This window comes from Phyllostomus hastatus, unplaced genomic scaffold, assembly GCF_019186645.2.
Source record: "Phyllostomus hastatus isolate PE091 unplaced genomic scaffold, TTU_PhHast_1.1 phas_scaffold_78, whole genome shotgun sequence".
In the NCBI taxonomy this organism is placed as follows: domain Eukaryota; kingdom Metazoa; phylum Chordata; class Mammalia; order Chiroptera; family Phyllostomidae; genus Phyllostomus; species Phyllostomus hastatus.
In genome coordinates this window covers 115,801,637-115,821,875 of record NW_025334041.1, presented here as the reverse complement: position 1 = coordinate 115,821,875, position 20,239 = coordinate 115,801,637, and the positions used below count along the sequence as shown (strand labels likewise).

The following is a 20,239-nucleotide window of genomic DNA, read 5'->3' as shown; positions in this document are numbered from 1 at the left end:
TCCAGCAGCTGGTAGAGTCTCTGAGGACCTGGGGATAGGAGGGAACAGAATTAATGGGGGCTGGGGAGCAGAGACTTGGTATCACTTCAGTCTGTAAGGGGGAAAAGAATGGAGACTTAGGGGAAAATGGGGCTCTCATTATTTTAATGATGAGAGTTGATAGAGCTACTTTGGAGGAAGATTGAAGTTTTAAAAAAAATAAAATGGGCACACCCTATTACCTAGCAGTTCCACTTTTACTTATTTACCCTAGGGAATTAGTTGCTGTTGTATACAAAGAAGCATAAAATGGATGGTCACTGCACTGAAAAACCCAAAGCCTCTTAAGTGCCTGTCAGGAGGAAATAGCTAAATAAAATGTCATATATGCATATAATTAACTACGTTCCAACAGGGAAAAGGAATGAATAGTTATCTCTCTATTAATCACCATCAATATCTTTTAGTTATGTTGTATCAAGAAAGCTGTTGTAGAATGATTCATACAAGGATACTATTTATTTAAAATAAAAAACCTTCTGTACTTTTAATATGTACATATTTGTATTTAAATTTATAAAATATTTTTAGAAGTATACCACTTAATAGTGATTACCTGTGATGTTATAATCGAAGTGGGTCTTTAGCTTAATGTAGTCATGTGTTATTTGTGTAAACAAAATTTTAATTAAAAAGTTCAAACTCAGGTTAGAGAAAGAAGGGAAGGGGAAAATACCCGAGGATTTAGCTGGGAAGGGGTCCAGTTGAAATACATGCTTGGAGGTGCCGTGTAAAAAGCATTTTGTAAGATATCTGCATATTGAAAATTGTCTAGATTTATATATAGATATAGATAAATTGTATGTGCAATGTAGAAAGATATACGTGCATCCTCAGGAACAGATGTTTTGTTAGTGTCCCTTTCTTTGCCATGGAAATATAAAATGGCTTTGAAAAAAGGGGTTCTATTTTTGGTAGCAGCGTCCTGACATTATAGGTAATGCCTTGAATTACAGACAGGAAAAGTTAAAAAAAAAACAAACAGAAAGAAAGAAAGTATTCACAGAGTTGGACAGATACTTTTTAAGTGTTTAAGTTGACCCTGCTTTCAGTATTGAGAAAATCTTAAAGTCATTATATGTCTTGATCTGAGGTCCTGTTATTTTATTTATATTAAAGATGTTAGTGTTTTCTAATAAACTAACATTTCTTTTTAATAAATAAACATTTATTTGACATAAATAATATACACTATGAATATTATTGAAGTTTTTTTGGAAAGAAGTTTTGTTTGGATGTTGTCTGATTGAGCCCTATAGTTAATGTATTAGTGTATTTCTGTGTTTACAAGTCATTTAATTCATATTTTATAGACCTTTTTGTTTTCAGATTTTACTAAAAAGTTTTTTGTGATACAAATGGCATTTATTGAGTTTTTACTATATGTCATTTGCAGTTGTGGTCACTAGTCTCTATGTATTTATAATTAATTTTAAAGAAAGCTTTATATTTAAGATGTACAGCTTGATATTTTGATATATATACACATTGTGAGATGATAAACAGTCAAGCTTATTAACATAGCCATCACTCTGCATAGTTACACTTTCTTATTTGTGTGTGGTGAGATGTATCTTTCGCAAATTTGAAATATACAGAACAGAATTAACTACTGTCACCAGCCTGTAGATTCATGGAGAATTTTAAATTGAAACCAAGTAGTTATTTAAAGTTGTAGGAAACTAGTATGAGGAAATGTCTGGACTTTAAACAATTTTATCAGTATGTTAATACAGCATAAATTATACCACAGTATTTGTTTTCAGTTTCATCTGAAACCGTATTTGCAATCAATTAATGAGAATAATAGCTGCTATTATAAAGTACTAGTTGAATGTGTTAGAGTGATCTTGATAACATGGAATGATGTGGTATTTGAGTCTTTTTAATAAGAAATACTTGTTTTTTTAAAAAAGAAAAGATGATACCGATGTTCTAATGTACAAACTTACCTGCTTTGTTGTTCCTTAAATTTTTCCTTCCTTAATCTATGCAAAGGTCTGAACATGAGAGACATTCCCCAAACTGCCCGTTTGTGAAAGGCGAGCACACGCAGAATGTGCCGCTGTCAGTCACCCTCGCAACAAGCCCTGCGCAGTTTCCTTGTGCAGATGGGACTGACAGAATATCTTGCTTTGGTTCTGGGAGCTGCCCTCATTTTCTAGCTGCTGCCACAAAACGAGGGAAGATCTGCATATGGGATGTTTCCAAACTCATGAAGGTATATTTTAATTTCGAAGTAGCAGATTGATTAGAGATTGAGAAAAAAAATCAGTTGTAAACTTAGGCTTTTCATTAATTTAGGTGCACCTAAAGTTTGAAATTAATGCATATGATCCAGCAATTGTCCAACAGCTGATTCTGTCCGGAGAGCCAAGCTCAGCAGTTGAGTCAAGGAGACCGACTTTGGCATGGCTGGAAGACTCCTCTAGTTGCTCAGATATACCAAAGTTGGAAGGAGATAGGTATGTGAATTGGTTTTAATGGTATTTATAGAAGCCCAGTATTTTCTTTTTCTAACTTGTATATTCTCTTAATTATAGTTAAAGAGGCAGAAGAAATTATTAGGTCAAAAGAAAAGAGATTAAATGTTTGGTTGGAAATAGGAAATAGCTGTGTGGTTCTTGAGAAGAAATTTCAGAAATACCATAGTCTGTAAAATCTACTTTATTTTCTGTCTTCGTCTATGTCAGTTGGATAGAATTGCTGCATTGGAAAATAGTCTAAATAATGAAATCCTTGGATTAGACTTGTAATTTCATCTTCTACGAAATCTTTTCATAGAACTGTTGAACCAAATGGTTTTACTATCTCCTTTTTTCATTATCACTTTAAATTATAGACATGCTCATGACTGACAGGCACATAACTTGTGGCTATAGAGGATTACCTGATTATATAAAACAATGTATCAGTAGCCAGCAAAGAGTTGAGGCATGATAATTATTGCTAAAGAACCATTTTGTTAAAATTTCTATTCTGGATTCTCTTCCACTTAGCTTTTCTGACATTTTCCTGATGTCTGTAGCATTATTTGATTTGTTTGGGGGCAGGACAGTCAAAATATAATCCCACTTCACTCACTTGTTTCCTAAGAAATTGCAGTTTTAACTGTGAACTGGACTAGGGCTACAGTGTCACCCCTGCCGTATTCTCACACAGGCAGAACGAAGGGCTGTGCAAATCGCTCAACTTAAGTACTGCCAGTTACCACCAGCCCTGTTTTTCTTCTTTAATGAGATAATTTTACTTATTTATTTTAAATAAATTTTTGTTTTTTAATTACGGTTGATGTACTATACAATATTAGTTTCAGGTGTAAGACCCAGTGATTAGATATTTATATAACTTTATAAAGTGATCACCTTCATAATTCTAGTACCCATCTGACAACATACATAGCTGTTACAATATTATTGACTTTATTCCCTATGCTGTACTTTACATCCCCATGACTATTCTGTAACTACAACTTTGTACTTCTTAATCCCTTAACCTTTTCCTCCTTTCCCCACAACCCCCAAACTGGCAATCGTTGAAATGTTTGTATCCATGAATCTCTTTCAGTTATGCTTTTTTTTTTAGGTTCTGCATATAACTGAAATCATATGGCATTTTTCTTTGACTTACTTGACTCAGTACCGCACCTTCTAAGTCTATCTGTATTGTTGCAGATGGCAAGATTTTATTTTTTTATGGCTGAGTCACATTCCATTTTATATATGTACCAGTTCTTTATCCATTAACCTGTTGATGAACACTTTGATGACCTCCATCATGTTTATTGTAAATAATGATGCAGTGAACATACGGATGTATATGTTGTTTCAATTTAGTGTTTTGGATTTCTTTGGATAAATACCTGGAACTGGAATTGCTGGGTCTTTTTTTTTTTTACCCTCTTGTTACAGCCTGTTTTAAAGTCTGTTTTAACTTGTATAAGTGTTGCTACCCCATCTTTATTTTATTGTCTTCATTTTCATGAAAAATCTTTTTCTATCCCTTTGAGTCCGTGTATCTTTCGATATAAAGAAAGTCTTTTATAGAAAGCATATGTAAGGGTCTTATTTTGTTATCCATTCAACTATACTGTGTCTTTTAATTGGATTATTTAATCATTTGCATTTAAAGCAATTGTTGATAGATATGTATTAATTGCCATGTATTTTTTTATATTTTTAATTTTTTTTTCCTTAAAGAAAATTTCTTCTTGTTTGGTGGCGATGAACTCCTTTAGTTGGTTTTTTTTTTTGTTTTGTTTTTGGTCTTGGAATCTCTATCTGTCCTTTGAGTCTAAAGGATACCTTTGCTGGGTAAGAGTAATCTTGGTTGTAGGTTCTTTCCTTTATCACTTTTAATATTTCTTGCCAATCCCTTCTGGCCTGTAAAGTTTCTGTTGAGAAATCAGCTGACAGTCTTACGGAAGCTCCCTTGTAGATAACTAACTGCTTTTCTCTTGCTGCTTTTAAGATTCTCTCTTTGTCTTTAACTTCGGAATTTTAATTATGATGTGTCTTGGTGTGGGCCTCAGAGTTAATGTTTGGGATTCTGTGCTTCCTGTATTTCTATGTCTATTTCTTTCATTAGGTATGGGGAGTTTTTTGGAATTATTTTTTCTAATTGGTTTCAATTTTTTGCTTTCTCTTCTCCAACTGGCACCCCTATGATATAAATGTCAGTATGCTTGAAGTTGTCCCAGAGGCTTGTTACACAATCCTCAGTTCTTTGGAATCTGTTTTCTTCTTGCTCTTCTGATTGGGTGTTCTTTGCTTCCTTACATTTCAAAATTGAGTGGAATGTGGCCTTAGGGGATCACTAAGCCTGGATGAACAATGAGCCAGGTTGAGGGAATCTCAGATATGGCACCTGGCTGCTGGCTCTGTGGGGCGGAGTGTTCATCACAGGAACAGGGATTCTGCCAGTGCTTTAGTCTGGGTGAAAGCTGCTTCTCCCAGCTCCTGCCCTGATGCCAGACAATTCATTTCCTCCCTGTATGGCTCTGGTACCTTTTAAGCTGCTGCCCCAGCGCTGGAGCTCAGAGAGACTGCCTAAGACTCCAGAAGTCTTCGGCTCCTTCAGCCACAATTGCCACTTGTTTTCACAGCCAGAAGTTACGGGGATTCTCTTCCTGGCACTGGAATCCTGGGTTGGGGGCCCTGGTGCAGGTCTGGGACCTCTCACTCTTCAGGGGGTACCTCTGTAGTGTGCTTTCCCTCCCAAATTCTGTCACATGGGGGTATGGGACTAGCCTGTTTCACATCCCTGCCCCTCCTTACCAGTCATGATGTTCCTTCTTATTAATTCTCTGGTTGTAGGACTTCTAATCACTTCAATTCCAGGCAGTTCTGAATGTTGGTTGGTCTCTAGTTTAGTTGTAATTTTGATGTAGGAATTGTTTTTGACTATCTCTACTTAGAAAGTAACATTTTTCTTTCTTTTGATACATTCAAGGAAGAATATTTATTTGGGAACACATTTAATTTAATAAATTAACATTTTGTCTCATTTGTATGTTATGTCTTTCAAATTGACAAAATTTTCTGAGTTAACTTTGAAGTTCTTTACTGTAGTGGTATATGAAAACTAGGGTACCTCTGTAATTATAGCTTGCTTAATTTTCAAAACATAATCTTAAGTAAACATTTAAACCTTAGTTATGTCTTATTTTTTATGTTCATTACTTTGTAGAAGGTTTCATACCATGTAAAAGGCTTTTTGTAAATCTAGTGTCTGTTACTTAGGTAATGCATGCTTATTGTAGAAAAATTGGAAAATAACAAATAACTTGAAATATATAGTATACTTAATAACATCATTTATATTGATATTTATATGCATTTTAATGCATAATTGTGTGTAGGTTTCTTAAGTGTTAAATATTCTTTATTTGATATGATACACAAAACACTAAAATATCTTTCATTATGTAAAAGGCAACCCTTTCGATACAGAAAATTTTAATTAAATTGGCATAGTTAGAACCAAAAAGATAAAATGGACACTGCCAGCTTATCTTCAGCCTTTTCTTTAAAAAAAAAAAAAAGAGTTTATTAATTTATTTTTAGTCAGAAGGCAAGGGGGGGGCAATGAGAGAGGGAGAGAAACATCTGTGTGAGAGAAAGACTGATTGTTTGCCCCTCATATGTGCCCCAACTGGTGACCAAACCGGCAACCCAGGTAGGTGACCTGCCTGGGAATCAAACCGGTGACTCTTCACTTTGTGGGAAGACATTTCACCTGACTGAGCCACACCGGTGCGGGCTTCAGCCAGTGAACACTATTTGAAACACGAGAGTCTTGCTCTCTAAGAGACAGTGAAGGTATTTCCTCAGTATTAAACCTATTAATATAAAGGTTATGTTAACCTTTTAACATAAATCTAAATATAAAACGAATCTCCTACAGGTTTTGAGATGGCATTCACCATCTCTGTGAAAAGTTGAACATTATGGATTAAGTCAAACATATTTTTAGAAGGGAAAAATGGTGATAGCCCTTTCTTAACCAAAATTACCATCAAAGTTCAAAAAGCTGATCATAGTCATTTAACCACAAGCCCGTCTTATTTAAATCAGGACTGCCCAAAAGATGTGTTCTGTCAGCCCTTCATAATCTGAATTCTGGTGTGTGAGATCAGTTTAGATATGGCACACATAAAAAATACGTCAGTCATTGGTAATAAACAAGGCAGCAGCTAACTGTTTTTCCTTAGAAGCTTTTTTGAGATAAGCTATCAAGCCTGCTCTTTCTGCATAAGATCTTCTTAATGCCATTAAAGATCATTTTTGTTCCAGGAATGTACTTCTTCGGATTCTTCAAATACTCTATCAGTGTAGCCTCTCCCAGGTTATGTCTTTGTTCTTGTCGGCATCTGTGTAAGAAAATCCAGGGATCCACCCTGGCTTTAGCCGGAGTAGAGCGTAGAGCTTTGGCCTAGTCTTGTGCTTACCTCCCTTCTCCACAGTATGGCACAGAGCACACTTCTGAATAAAAATCTTCTTGCCCTTCTCAGCATCACGCGTTTTTAAATCGCTTTTTCGTCACATATAACAGAGGTTCCCATTCGCAAGCTGGATGTCCTGCTGTCTAATTCCAAGGACTTGCTGGTCTGTCCCTGTGTACTGGTGTTGGTGCAACCGAACTTGCCTCCTGTGTGGGTTTTCTTTAACCCATGTGAGGTTAAATGTTTTATTGAGGTGTAATTGCACATCATGAAATTCACCCTTTTAGTGTACCATTCAATGATTTCACCTGCGATTTTGTTACATAACAGTATGAGAAGTTTTCTATCATAAAATAAAATATAAAAAACAGTCATTACATTTTGAAGATCTTCAGAAAAAGGTGTTTTTTGGACGGGGTCAATTAAGGGTGGTTATTTGGCAACCCTTTGCAATAGTCTTTGTAATTTCATTTTGAGGTACACAAATTACTTCTTTAAAATACACTACTACTTGCCCTGGCCTGGTGGTTCAGCTGACTGGAGAGTCATCCTGTACACCAAAGGTTGCGGGTTCCATTTCTGGACAGGGCACTTGTAAAGGTTGTGGGTTTGATCCCCAGTCAGGGCACATATAACCAGGTAATCGATCCCCATTTCTCTCACATTGATGTTCTCTCTCTTGCTCTGTTTCTCTCTCTCTCTCCCTCCCTTTATGTGTTACTTTAACCCTTATCTCAGTATAGTTGGGTAATTGGTTATTTTTCTTAATGTAAAGGCCCATCTGTATTCGAAACCAATTATGTTTCTTGGTTGGGACTAATTCATTCTGGTTCATTTTAATTCATTAATATTTCCCCTTGGGATTCATTTTTCTAGGTATCTATTCTCTGAAAGAGCCTTTTTGTGTTTGAACAGCTTGGGGGTAATTAGCAACTGGGTTAAAGTTTTTGCATTTTTTCTTGTTATCAATTATTGTATAAAATTGGTTTACAGACAGTTATTACCAACTGAACAAGTTAAAACAGAAAATTTCTCAAAAATATCTAAGTAAGTTCTCAAAGTTTCAGACTTCTTTAAAGAGATTACTAATTTACATTATATTTAAAATAACACTGTAAGTGCCTGAGTGTTTCAGATGTGAGTATAATACATTGTTTCAAAAAGGGAGAATTGACTTTCCTTCTTACAAAATACATCTTTTGTTTTTGTAATTAGGGTGAGCAGAACTTTAGACTGCTGTAGAAGTGCTGTTTACTATACTACACATGCAGCCTAATGTGCTAGACTGATTTGTAATTGTATCTTTTTTCTTGTCTGTTAATAATGGAGAGTGAGGATGAAGATGGTTGCAAAGAAGGGTCTGGCATTTCTTGACCATCTGAGTACGGAGCAAAAGAGTGTCTTGTCTTAACTCCTAACTTCTGGGTTGTAATAGTTTCGTTGCTTGTCAAGGCGTCTTGACAGGCCTTTTGAAACAAACAAGCTAAATATAAAACAAAAAAGAAATGCATGTGTGTCTGAGTACATGTATAGTTATGTATTTATATAGCTCTTTATTTGGTTTTAGAGTTCCTTTTTTAAATTTAGAAATAGTAGAATAATTATTAAAATTTTTCTCCTGGAGGCTTGTCCTTGATTTTATTAGGTGCCTCTCTTTTATCCTTTTACTTAGCCAAACTATCCCTAGTCACACCTTAACAGTCTTCAAATTCCTATAGATTCTTTTATAGATTCTTAGAGGTTTCCACACCCTATTTCAGGCAGACATTTATTTAACAATTTAACATGATTCAAAATCAGTATTATTAATCAGTTATGATTTCAATCTACTTATATATCATTTAAGTTAGCTAAAATTTTTTTTTATTGATTTGAGACAGAGAGAGAAACATTGAATTGTTGTTCCTCTTATTTATACATTCATTGGTTGATTCTTATGTGCCTTGACTGGGGATTGAACCTGTACCTTAATGTACGGGGACCATGCTCTAACCAACTGAGCTGTCTGGCCAGGGCTAAGCTAGTTTTAATAGTTTTGATGATGCTTATATTCCAGATATAAAGCCATGGTTGTAACATTGTACTTTTTTGTTTTTTTTTTCTCTGTATCATATATCAAATTATTTTTTTACTTTGTCTTTTAAGTGATGATTTACTGGAGGATTCAGACAGTGAAGAGCATTCCAGATCAGATTCTGTGACAGGTATGTAAAAAATGTTAGAAAATCTGTTTATGTAAGAGATCTTGAATTAGTAGTATGTAGTGTTTCATACTTAAATTCTGAATGGTACATAGTTAAGTCAAAGGAAGTAAAGGGACAGCTTTAGCAAATTTTAGTTACAGATGACAGGAAGTTAACATTAATCCTTTTGGAATGTGTTCAGTTTATTTGCATAATGTATTCTTTTATTAAATAAAATCACCATTTTATTTATTTGTTGGTTGGTTGGTTGGTTGGTTGGTTGAGAGAGGGAAAGGGAGGGAGAAAGATAGGGAGAGAAACGTCAATGTGTGCAAGAAATACATCCGTTTCCTCTCGCACATCCCCAACTAGGGACTGAGCCCACAGCCCAGGCATGTGCCCTTACTGGTATTTGAACCGGCAACCTTTTGTTCTCAGGCCCGCAGGCTGGTGCTCATTCCATTGAGTTATACCAGTTAGGGCAATACAAGTAACATTTATTTATTTTTTAAAGATTTTATTTATTTATTTTTAGAGAGAGGGGAAGAAAAAAAGAGGGAGAGAAACATCAGTGTATGGTTGCCTCTTGCACACCCCTGACTGGGGACCTGGCCTGCAACCCATGCATGTGCCCTGACTGGGAATCAAACCAGTGACCCTTTGGTTCACAGACCAGCAGTCAATCCACTGAGCCACACCAGCCAGGACACAATACAAGTAACAGCTAATTAAGGTTCTTTATTCACAAAATAAAACAGATGACTAGAAAATACATTTCTAAGTATAAAATCCTAGACATTAAGGCATCAACTAAATGCTGCCAAATTCATTATCTTGTGAAGTATTAAAGCAAAAGAATATGTTTATATTTTAATGTACTTATGTATACTTAAAGTATAGGCAGGACTAATAGTGCATCTCAAAATAGTTTTACTCGATGAGAATTCAGATCATGTCATTACATTATAGTCTGATAGCATTTCCTAGTATATAAAAGTTGTACTAATATCTGTTAATTTGAGTTTTGGGGATTAAGATAAAAATATCTAAAGCATAATTCCTAGAAGTAGCCAGTATTTTAGAAAAGTGACTGTTACTACACTGTGGCCATTTTCTAATGTCAAATCTCATGAATTAAGGACATAAATAACTTGTTAAATCTCTGTAGAAGAAATATGGTTTTGTATAGTATATTTGTCAAAAGTTATAGATTTAGTATAAAGTAGGACGTGCTCTCTAAATTCTGATTTGTCATGAAGTCCTTTTTAAAGCCATCAAACACTACTGGATGGGTTTTGGGCTGGCCTTTAGTTATCTTTTGAGGTAGTTCTTAGAAACGAAAAATATCAGTAGGAAAGTAGGAAAATGTCCTGATTGATGTACAGATATATAATTAACTTTAGAAAAGTAAAGATTTCATTTAAAGATATTTAGTAATAAAATGATCGTGTTCCTTCACATCTTTGTTGCCCTTTTTGCAAAAACAGAAAAGGGGTACTATAACATATTCTTAATTTGATAAATAGTAATAAACCAGTCAGTGGTCACCTTGAGACATGGTTAGGGCTTAATCTCTTTGTACAAAATATCTCTTTGGTTGTCAAGTCACTTTATCTCTTTGGCCCTCAGTTTTTCCTTTGTTAAACTGAAGTATTTGAACTAAGTGTTCCCTTTTTTCTACTCGTAGTTTTTAAGAATTCTAGCTATAACCTTTTCTTTGTGTGCTATAGCTTTGTTCTTTTCTCTGGGTCTAAGGTTCTCAGTAGGTATCTTTAAAATTACAGTATCTATCTTTGGTCTATGTTCTTATCCTCTTTCTACCTTTATCTTTTTCATCAATGCCTATTTGATCTTTTACACTTCCTCTAGATACTGTAGTCTGTTTACTCCACTTTCCAGCATCTAAAAAAATTACCATATATTCTCATTGACTCTTTTCATGATGCCTCATTTAGGGCTGGGAGCGTTGTCCTTATGCAGTATTAAAATGTAATAATGGTAAGAAAAGAAAAAAATTCTAGTTTTTTAATTGGTTCCTTTTGAGATTTGTAAGTGGATTGTTTATTTGCAGTAAAATAAGCTAATTATACTGATATAATTATATATAAAATTAGAATATTTATAAGAGTTTAGAATAAGCTCTTACATTGAAAGATTTTTTGGTGACTTAATGAATTTGTGATATTAATGGAATATGTGTTCTCTTCTTGAATAAACTAAGTCATAAATGCTATTTCAAAACATATTTACTGACTTCAGATGGTTATCATCAAACTCAATGATACAGTCTGAAGAATTAGGGAATATGTTTTATAATTTCAAAAATGTGAGTGGATAGTAAACTTTTAGCTGGTGTTAAGACAGTTATGACTTTTGAAAGTATATCTAGATAGATGTCAGGAAAGTTTGAGGGCCATATATCAGAATTAAGGATATATTGCTTTTGTGAAGAGTCAAAAGAATGTTTATCAGGAGATTGAAGGAAAGGTTCAAATTGAGCTTTGATGGTTTTAGAAAAGTGCCTGGGTAAAACCTAATTGCTAACCTCAGGAAATTTGGTTGGCAGAACTGTGGGTTGGAACTGCTTAAGTAAACAGAATAGGGAAGGGTTTTCCAAAATGATTCTCTGAAGAATATTATACTTCAGGATGACTGTAGGTTTATTGTTTAAAACTGTATTTTGTAGTACAGTGGGCTTTACAGATTCTGAGATAAGACAGCAAGTTTTCCTACTGAAGTGTTTGACAGTTCTCATTGTGCTTTTGTCAGTCTTCCGAAGCAGCATACATGGCCTGTGCTGTTCCCCAGGTTTGATTCAATAACAAGGAAGAAGCAGAGTAGTAGCATCACTTGTACTTTCCTGTCTAAGGAACACTCTCATCTCACATTCCATTTACTTTGAATATTATCTTTGATATGTGTTAATATATGTAATTTATGGCTAATGTGTTTTGTGTACATATATCACATACATATAAAAATAGTTTTTTCTTGGCAATTTCTTATCATAACTTAAGAAAGTTAAATAAGTTTCAGTTTGCTCTAAAAATAGTTGAGCATCCTCAAGATTTATGTAAAAGTCTCACAGTCTAAATTTCATTTCAACTCTAGGTTAGTAACTTAGTAAAGTAGAATAAATATATATAAATACTACATGGCAGTGTACAGGCTGCACATGAATATAGCCAAATGAATGGTTAAATAAATGCACAGCTTCATTAGACAATTAAATTGTTGAGTTTATAACCAAAAATTTCTTCTGCTTAGCTAGAAATGGTTTTAGTCTTAGATGATCATAATGATATTATGTGAAAAAGATTAATCTCAGAACAAGGGAAATTCTAGATAAAGCTGCCTGTGAGCATTTTGAAGATAATGTAAATGAAATAGGTAACGAAAATGGTACAAACAGAACTTTCAGTATATCTTAAATGTTTGGTGTTCCATGAATATCTCTCGTTGATTCCTGGACTTGGGCAGCTTTCAGTCTTTTATGCAATCACCTTGACTCACTTACTCCTCTGTATTATCTAAAATTGTAAAGCCAATTCCAATGTTTTTTTTTTTTTGGTTCTTCCACAAGTTACCTGGAATGGTCTTTATATTATTATTGCTGATACTGTTGTTGCCTGAAAGTGGAAGTGCTTCGTACTATTCAGAAAAAACCAGATTGGTTGAAACTTTCAGTTTGGCGTCAAGATTATACCCGGTTTGGGGGTTTACTGATGACTCTTACAGGGTTTTGTGTAGACACAGATGGCATGTTTGGAGCATTGAGACTGTTCCAAATGACTCTTGTGCTATTTGTAAGGGGACAGCTTGACGAGTACACAATAAACAGAAGCTCATTAAGGTATAATGTTATGTAGTTGACTTTAAATGAACTAAAAATTAGCATATAATAATAAGATGAGTTTCATTTTTAAAATTATACATTTGGGGAATTTTTCTGTCTAGTTATTTTTCTTTTGTGTAAGCTTGGGGTTAGAATTAAATTTCATGCTATGATAATCAACATGGTAGGGTAGACAAGAGGAGATGATGCTAATGACTTTTTCTAAATTGTAAAGGAAAAGGAACTGAGATTACAATAATGTTTCATGGATATTCAAAGTGCATAAATGATAGATGCATAAATAGTATTGTTTCTGGCTTTGTTTCTATTATTTTGATATTAATGATGTCTTTATTTTTTAACCTTTTTAGTATCCTAATTTTTAAAAACAGGTTTTGCTAACAAATTGTCAAGTGAATATATTCTGAATTGAAAATGATTTTAAGTGCTCGCTTTGGCAGCACATGCATTAAAATTGGAATGAAAATGATTTAAAGTCTCTTGGATAGCTTTATGTTTTTTCTGGGTAGGTTTACCCAGATTTGATTAAATTTTCTTTAAAGTACATTAAATCCTTCCACTTACGGTATATATTATAATGCATGGACTAGATGAGTCAAAACAAAAATGAATGAAAACATCATACTAGAGATTTTGATTTCATTCCCAAAGCCATTGCTAATGAATATTTTCTCTTTTCAAAGGGCATACATCACAGAAGGAAGCCATGGAAATGAGCCTTGATATAACAGCACTCAGCATTCTTCAGCAGCCAGAAAAACTTCAGTGGGAGATTGTTGCAAATGTGCTTGAAGATACTGTAAAGGATCTTGAAGAACTTGGGGCAAATCCTTGCTTAACAAACTCTAAGAGTGAAAAGACGAAGGAAAAGCACCAGGAACAACACAACATTCCCTTTCCATGTTTATTGGCTGGAGGTTTATTAACATATAAATCTCCTGCTACCTCACCCATTAGTAGTAATTCTCACAGGTCACTGGATGGTTTAAGCAGAACTCAGGGTGAAAGTATATCGGAACAAGGATCAACTGACAATGAATCCTGCACTAATTCAGAATTAAATTCTCCTCTGGTGAGGAGGACTTTACCCATTTTGCTTCTTTATAGCATCAAGGAATCTGATGAAAAAGCAGGAAAAATCTTTTCACAGATGAACAATATAATGAGTAAAAGTTTGCATGATGATGGTTTTACAGTTCCACAGATTATTGAAATGGAACTGGATAGCCAGGAGCAGTTGTTGTTGCAGGATCCTCCTGTGACGTACATTCAGCAGTTTGCAGATGCAGCGGCCAACCTTACCTCTCCAGATTCTGAGAAGTGGAACTCTGTGTTTCCCAAGCCTGGGACTTTGGTTCAGTGCTTGAGGCTGCCAAAGTTTGCAGAGGAGGAGAATCTTTGTATAGACTCAATAACTCCTTGTGCTGATGGAATTCATTTGTTGGTAGGACTGCGGACATGCCCTGTTGAATCCTTGAGTGCAATAAATCAGGTAGAGGCCTTGAATAATTTAAATAAATTAAACTCTGCGCTATGTAATAGACGGAAAGGTGAGCTGGAATGCAATCTTGCTGTAGTGAATGGTGCAAATATTAGTGTAATCCAACACGAATCACCAGCAGATGTACAGACTCCTTTGATAATTCAGCCTGAGCAGAGGAATGTTAGTGGTGGATATTTAATACTTTATAAAATGAATTATGCCACTCGGATAGTGACTTTAGAAGAGGAGCCGATAAAAATCCAACATATCAAAGATCCCCAGGACACAATTACCTCGCTCATTTTGCTTCCACCAGATATACTGGATAATCGAGAGGATGACTGTGAAGAACCTATTGAGGAAATGCAATTAACCTCAAAGAATGGCATCGAGAGAGAAAAGAAATCTGATATTTCTACTCTTGGACATTTGGTAATAACCACTCAGGGAGGATATGTAAAAATATTAGATCTTTCAAACTTTGAAATATTGGCCAAAGTGGAACCTCCCAAAAAGGAGGGCACTGAAGAACAGGACACATTCGTTTCTGTCATTTACTGCTCTGGGACAGACAGGCTGTGTGCGTGCACCAAAGGTAAGTGGGTGGTTTGTCGGGTTCATCTGCATCCTTACAAAACTGCTGTATGTCATTCATTGATGTGCATACCTAGTATGACTGTTAGATCCATATAGATGAGAAATTTATTCTTTTATAATGAAGTGGTCTTTCTACTATTACAGCAGTTTTTAAAACTTTTTTCTACTGCCCTAGGTAAGGATTCTATTGTAAATAAACTAATGTTTCTTAGAAAGTATCTTTTCTGCTTTAACCTCAAGAAAATAACCTGCTGTTTTTTCTGTGAACCCTGACTCTGCATCTGCTCAAATTTGTGGTCTTGGGCAAGTTACTTTAAACTCAGTAAGCCTTTGTTTCTTTATTTATAGACTACGATAAGAAGGCCTATTTCCAGGCTTCTTAGAATTAAATGAAATAATGTATGTAAAGTTTCTGGCACAGATACTGGTCCTTATTTCTTTCTAAAATAAAAACATTTAGTGATTATTACTGTTGCTAACTTTTTTGGTTTGATTTACTCCTGATCTCTGAGTGATAGTGAATAGTTTTACAACATCTGAGGACCCGTATAGATTAACACATAGTATGTTTTTTTCCCCTACTTTTCTCAATATGTATTTTAAGTTGGAGAGAAAAAGCAATTTTGGGGAAGGATTACTGACAATATCAGGCAATATGAATAGTCCTGATGATAGTTTAGGAGGAATTTAGGGCCAGGAGATGTTTGAAGACTAGGTAAATAGCCAATACTTGGCAGAGGAATTGGGTTTAAGAAGAGTTGCATTATCTCCTCTGGTTTTGGTAGGAATCAACCTGTTTTTCCTCTCTAAAAAGATTTCAAGACTTCAGCTAAGAAGAATAATGGTAAATGTAGTGGTTCCGTTTGCCTTCTTTGAAACATATCATGTGAAACAATAAGGGGAAAATATCTTCAAATAACATAAAAACCCAACAGGATCAGTATGAAAACTGAGCAATGCAGAATAACTTTAGGCTAGTAAAACTTTGAATTGAGTTGATAAAGTTCAGAAGAACCATTAAAATACTATATTGTATGAAGGGTAGTATCAAGTTATTGATCATGTGTGGCCAGTTCATTGTTGTGAGAGCTTTACCTCTGTTAATTCACTCAGTCCTCACATCACTGTATGAGGTATGTATTATAATTCTCTCCATTTTACAGGTGAGGAAACCGAGGGAGAGAGGTTAAGTAACTTGCCTAAGTCACAGAGCTACGGGCACACAGTCAGCATTCAGACTTGGCTTTCTGTCATTAGAATGATTAGATACTGCCGGAGTAAAACAAAATTAGAAAACTCATGCATTGGCATGTTTTGGAATCTTAATCTGAAAGATTTAAAAAAATGAAAACAAGTTAACTTGCCATTGGCCTTCTGAAGTGAAGCTGGGCTTGGAACGTGAGGGCCCTGGCCTCAGGGCATATCTTTGTGAGGTACTAGTAGTTTCCAGAAATGCAGTAGGGTTTTGTGATTGAAATTACTATTTGATCAAATATACTTTTGGCAGCTTAAAGGAGAAATAATATTTAAGCCACAAAATAGATTAATGTGTTCTTGGAATTTGGACAGTGAAGCAGTTCTAGGAAGTGATCTTGCGTGAGTGAAGGACAAGAAAATGCCTGAGAAGTCAACCACTTTGAAAATTATCCCCTGGTTCTTCAAGGGTTGGCTCATCGAGATGCATTTGAAAAGATTAGGTTAATAACAATAAAGAGGAAAGAAAAATTGATGTTTTAAAATGCATATATGCCAGTTCATAAAGTAGATAAAAGATTTTTAAAAAGCACTGCAGACTATGAATTAAATGGATGTGATACTCTTATATGAGTATATTAAAATAGCATAAAACTCTCATGGGGGATCATTGAGTCTTGATAAAACTCTTGCAATTAATAAAGGTTATAAGTTAGTTTTCTTAGTGCTACTACTAGTATATGAAAAAGTAGATTTGATGCAGCTGTCTTTGATTAATATTTGGAAGTAGAATGCACACACACATACGTGGGTGCACAAGTATGTGCAACAAGCTTCCTCATGCCCAACCGCACGACAGCCAGCCAGTCCAGAAACGTGGGCCACTTGCCCTGCAGCTGGGAGAGGGCTGAGGAATGGGGGGTGGCTGCTGGTTCCTGCAGCCTGCTCTTATGGAAGAGCACCTTTGGATGTCTTGCCTTGTTACGTTCTCGAGTTCCTGAGTAGTTGATTCCAGTTGCTGTTCCTAGTTCAGTTGTTGCTTTGATGGAGTACTACTAATCTCTGGAGATTCCTACCTAGAATCTTCTACTGTGTCATTTGGCATGACATCACCAGTGCTTGTGTTGATATTTTTTAAAAAGTATTAAGATAATTCCAAAATTAAGATGGTTTGACTTAGTGTTTTCTTTACTTTAAAATGGTGCAAAGGTGATAAGTAGAAACTAACTAGGCTTAAAGCTATGATGTTTAGTAAGTTAGGTATATTAAATGAATTTTCAATTTATGAATATTTTCAATTTAGGATGGGTATACTGGGAAGTAACCCCCATCATAAGTTGAGGAGCATTATTCTTATTTTTGAAGTTATATTCTTAGTGGTTTAACTTAATATATTCTACTTCAGAAAAATACTAACTTAATTCTAGTAAAAGATAGAAACTTTAATCTTTTATTTTTAATTATTTTATTGTCGTTCAGAAACTTTAATCTTTTCTTTTCCCCTACCTTTGTGCTACTGTTTTCTTATGTATTGTGTTTAGATAAGTTATAAACCCAACCAAAAAGTGTTAGATTTTTTTTTAATTCTCACCCAAGGACATTCTTTCATAACTTTTTAGAGGTAGAGGAAGGGAGAGAAAGAAACTTTGATGTGAGAGAGAAGCATCCATTGGTTGCCACCTGCCCTGCCCCATATACCCAGGACCTGCAACCTATGCGTGTGCCCTGACCAGGAATCAAACCTGCACACCCTTGGTTACAGAATGATTCTCTAACCAACTAAGCCACACTGGCCAGGGCAAAGTGTTAGTTATTTTATAAAATCTTTATCTTATATAAAAGTTAACAAATGAGGAAAAAATATTTTGCTTAGCTAATTATTATTTCTGTGTTTCCTTATGATTTGGCATTTTCTTTTATGTTGAAGGACTTTCTTTGGTACTTACTGTAAGGCAGGTCTGCTAGCAAAAAATTCTCTGCCTTTGCTTGTCTGTAAAGGTCTCTTTCACCTTCATTTTTGAACAATAATGCTGTATGTAGAATTATTGGTAGACTATTTCTGTACATGGCATTCTGTTGCCTTTGGCCTCCATTGTTTCTGATAAGCGAGTTGTTAATTTCCATTGTAGTTTTCCTGTGATGAGTTATTTTTAATTTGCTGCTTTGAAGATTTTCTCATTGACTTGGACTTTGAGCAGCTTGACTAGAATGTATGTGTATCTGTGGGTTTCCTTGTGTTTATCCTACTTGAGGTTCATTGAATTGACTGGATTTGTAGTGGAATGTTTTCCATAAAATCTCATCAGTTTTTGCCCATTATTTCATAAACACTTTTTCTGTGCCTTGTCTCTTTTTTTTGGAATTCTCATTACATATATGTTCCTATACTTGATCTGTCTAATACGTCATTGAGATGCTTTTGATTTTTAAAAATCTCTTCTTTCTTTTATTTAGATTTGTTAATTTGTGCTGGTCTATTTTTATTTCACTGATTCCTCCTGCCTGCCTTTTTTTTTATCCTACTGTCAAGTGATATTAAAATAACTTTTTAGCTAATAAAGTACATTTGTATATTTGCCCATTTTCCATGTATCTGTGTTGATGAAATTTTACTACACTGTAGGTGGTGAGCTTCATTTTCTCCAAATTGGAGGAACCTGTGATGATATTGATGAAGCTGATATACTAGTGGATGGATCCCTTTGTAAAGGAATGGAACCATCTTCAGAAGGTTCCAAGCCTTTATCAAATCCTTCAAGTCCTGGCATTTCAGGTATGATACTAAGTTTTTAAATGATTTTTAAAAATGCAAATTCTTTGGACATTTTAAGTCTTCTGAGTCTTTTTTATTTATATTCTTAAATTATTTCAGTTTTTGTAGTCAACTCTTGGTTACTTTGTTGAGGGAATTCATTTCCTTATTGGCATTCTTTTACTAGGCTTATTTTTGTGTATTAGTTATCATTTTTCCAGTAGTTGGAAAGTGTTGTAAACATAAAATAAGAAGTGGTTCTCAATCTGTGGTAGGTTGACCAATGCTGGTTCAGTTACCTAAGGTGAAAACATTACATTGGTTATGAAGGAGTTTTTGGTCTAGCTAGAGAGGAGAGAAAAACAGAAGAGTTCATTAAGTAAGTGTCAAGTCAACAGAATGGCCCACATTACTAATATTACTACTGTAATTGAAAAGCTGAAAACATACTTTCGCCCTGGAATAGTGTATTCAGACCCTCGCTGCCCCATTGTGAAACTTGAGAGTGTACAATTCAACTGAGCTCTTTCCCCAACCTCTGTGCCTACTGTTAGTCCTTTTGTACTTCCATAGGCCTGTTATGTTTTACTCTCAGTAGTTTCTACATTTTACTCCCTAGATTGAGCATTTAAAAGAAGTTTGATAACTTCTAGCATCATCACAAACACCTGAGCAGTGTGTCATAACATAATGTTACAATGGCCAAGAAGTCACTGGGCAGGAGGAATTGTTCAGCTCCATTAAAATCACATGGGACCACCATCATATATGCGGTCCATCGCAGATTTTCATAAATCTGTAATGAAAAGTGTGTTTAAACTCAAATGTATTCTAAATGGAACTAATACATAAAGTTGGTGCTTGGGCATTTTTGATCATTCTGCTTTGCACCAAAAGCAGACTTTTAGTGGTTACTAATATAGTAACTTTAGTGATTATTAGTATAATCCTCACTACTTTGTATGCTAGGCGTTTTCAGCCTCCTCAGCACTGTTGACATTTTGGACTAGATCAATCTTTGTTGTGGGGGGACTGTCCTGAGCTATCTTAGCAGTATTTCTGGCTTCTGCCTGCTAGATTCTAGTAGCATGCACAGTGGCCCCCATCCAAACAAAGTATTTTCATAAAGTGCATAAACAAAATATTTAGTAGAAAAGCTGTGGATTAGATTATAAAGAGGTAAATACAGTGG

At 34.9% G+C, this 20,239-nt stretch overlaps 1 protein-coding gene and 1 pseudogene across 8 annotated transcripts in view; one reads left to right on the top strand and one right to left on the bottom strand.

The window, feature by feature from the left end:
• BIRC6 (baculoviral IAP repeat containing 6) overlaps nucleotides 1-20,239 on the top strand; it is a 199,318-nt gene that overhangs the window by 40,339 nt on the left and 138,740 nt on the right. For all 8 annotated transcript variants that reach the window (XM_045827786.1, XM_045827785.1, XM_045827789.1 and 5 more), the window contains exons 7-11: nucleotides 2,038-2,260; nucleotides 2,344-2,504; nucleotides 9,128-9,186; nucleotides 13,705-15,099; nucleotides 18,919-19,068. In XM_045827786.1, the coding sequence (XP_045683742.1) occupies nucleotides 2,038-2,260; nucleotides 2,344-2,504; nucleotides 9,128-9,186; nucleotides 13,705-15,099; nucleotides 18,919-19,068 (1,988 nt within the window). The remainder of the gene's footprint in view (nucleotides 1-2,037; nucleotides 2,261-2,343; nucleotides 2,505-9,127; nucleotides 9,187-13,704; nucleotides 15,100-18,918; nucleotides 19,069-20,239) is intronic.
• LOC123812138 lies at nucleotides 6,705-7,531 on the bottom strand (annotated as a pseudogene).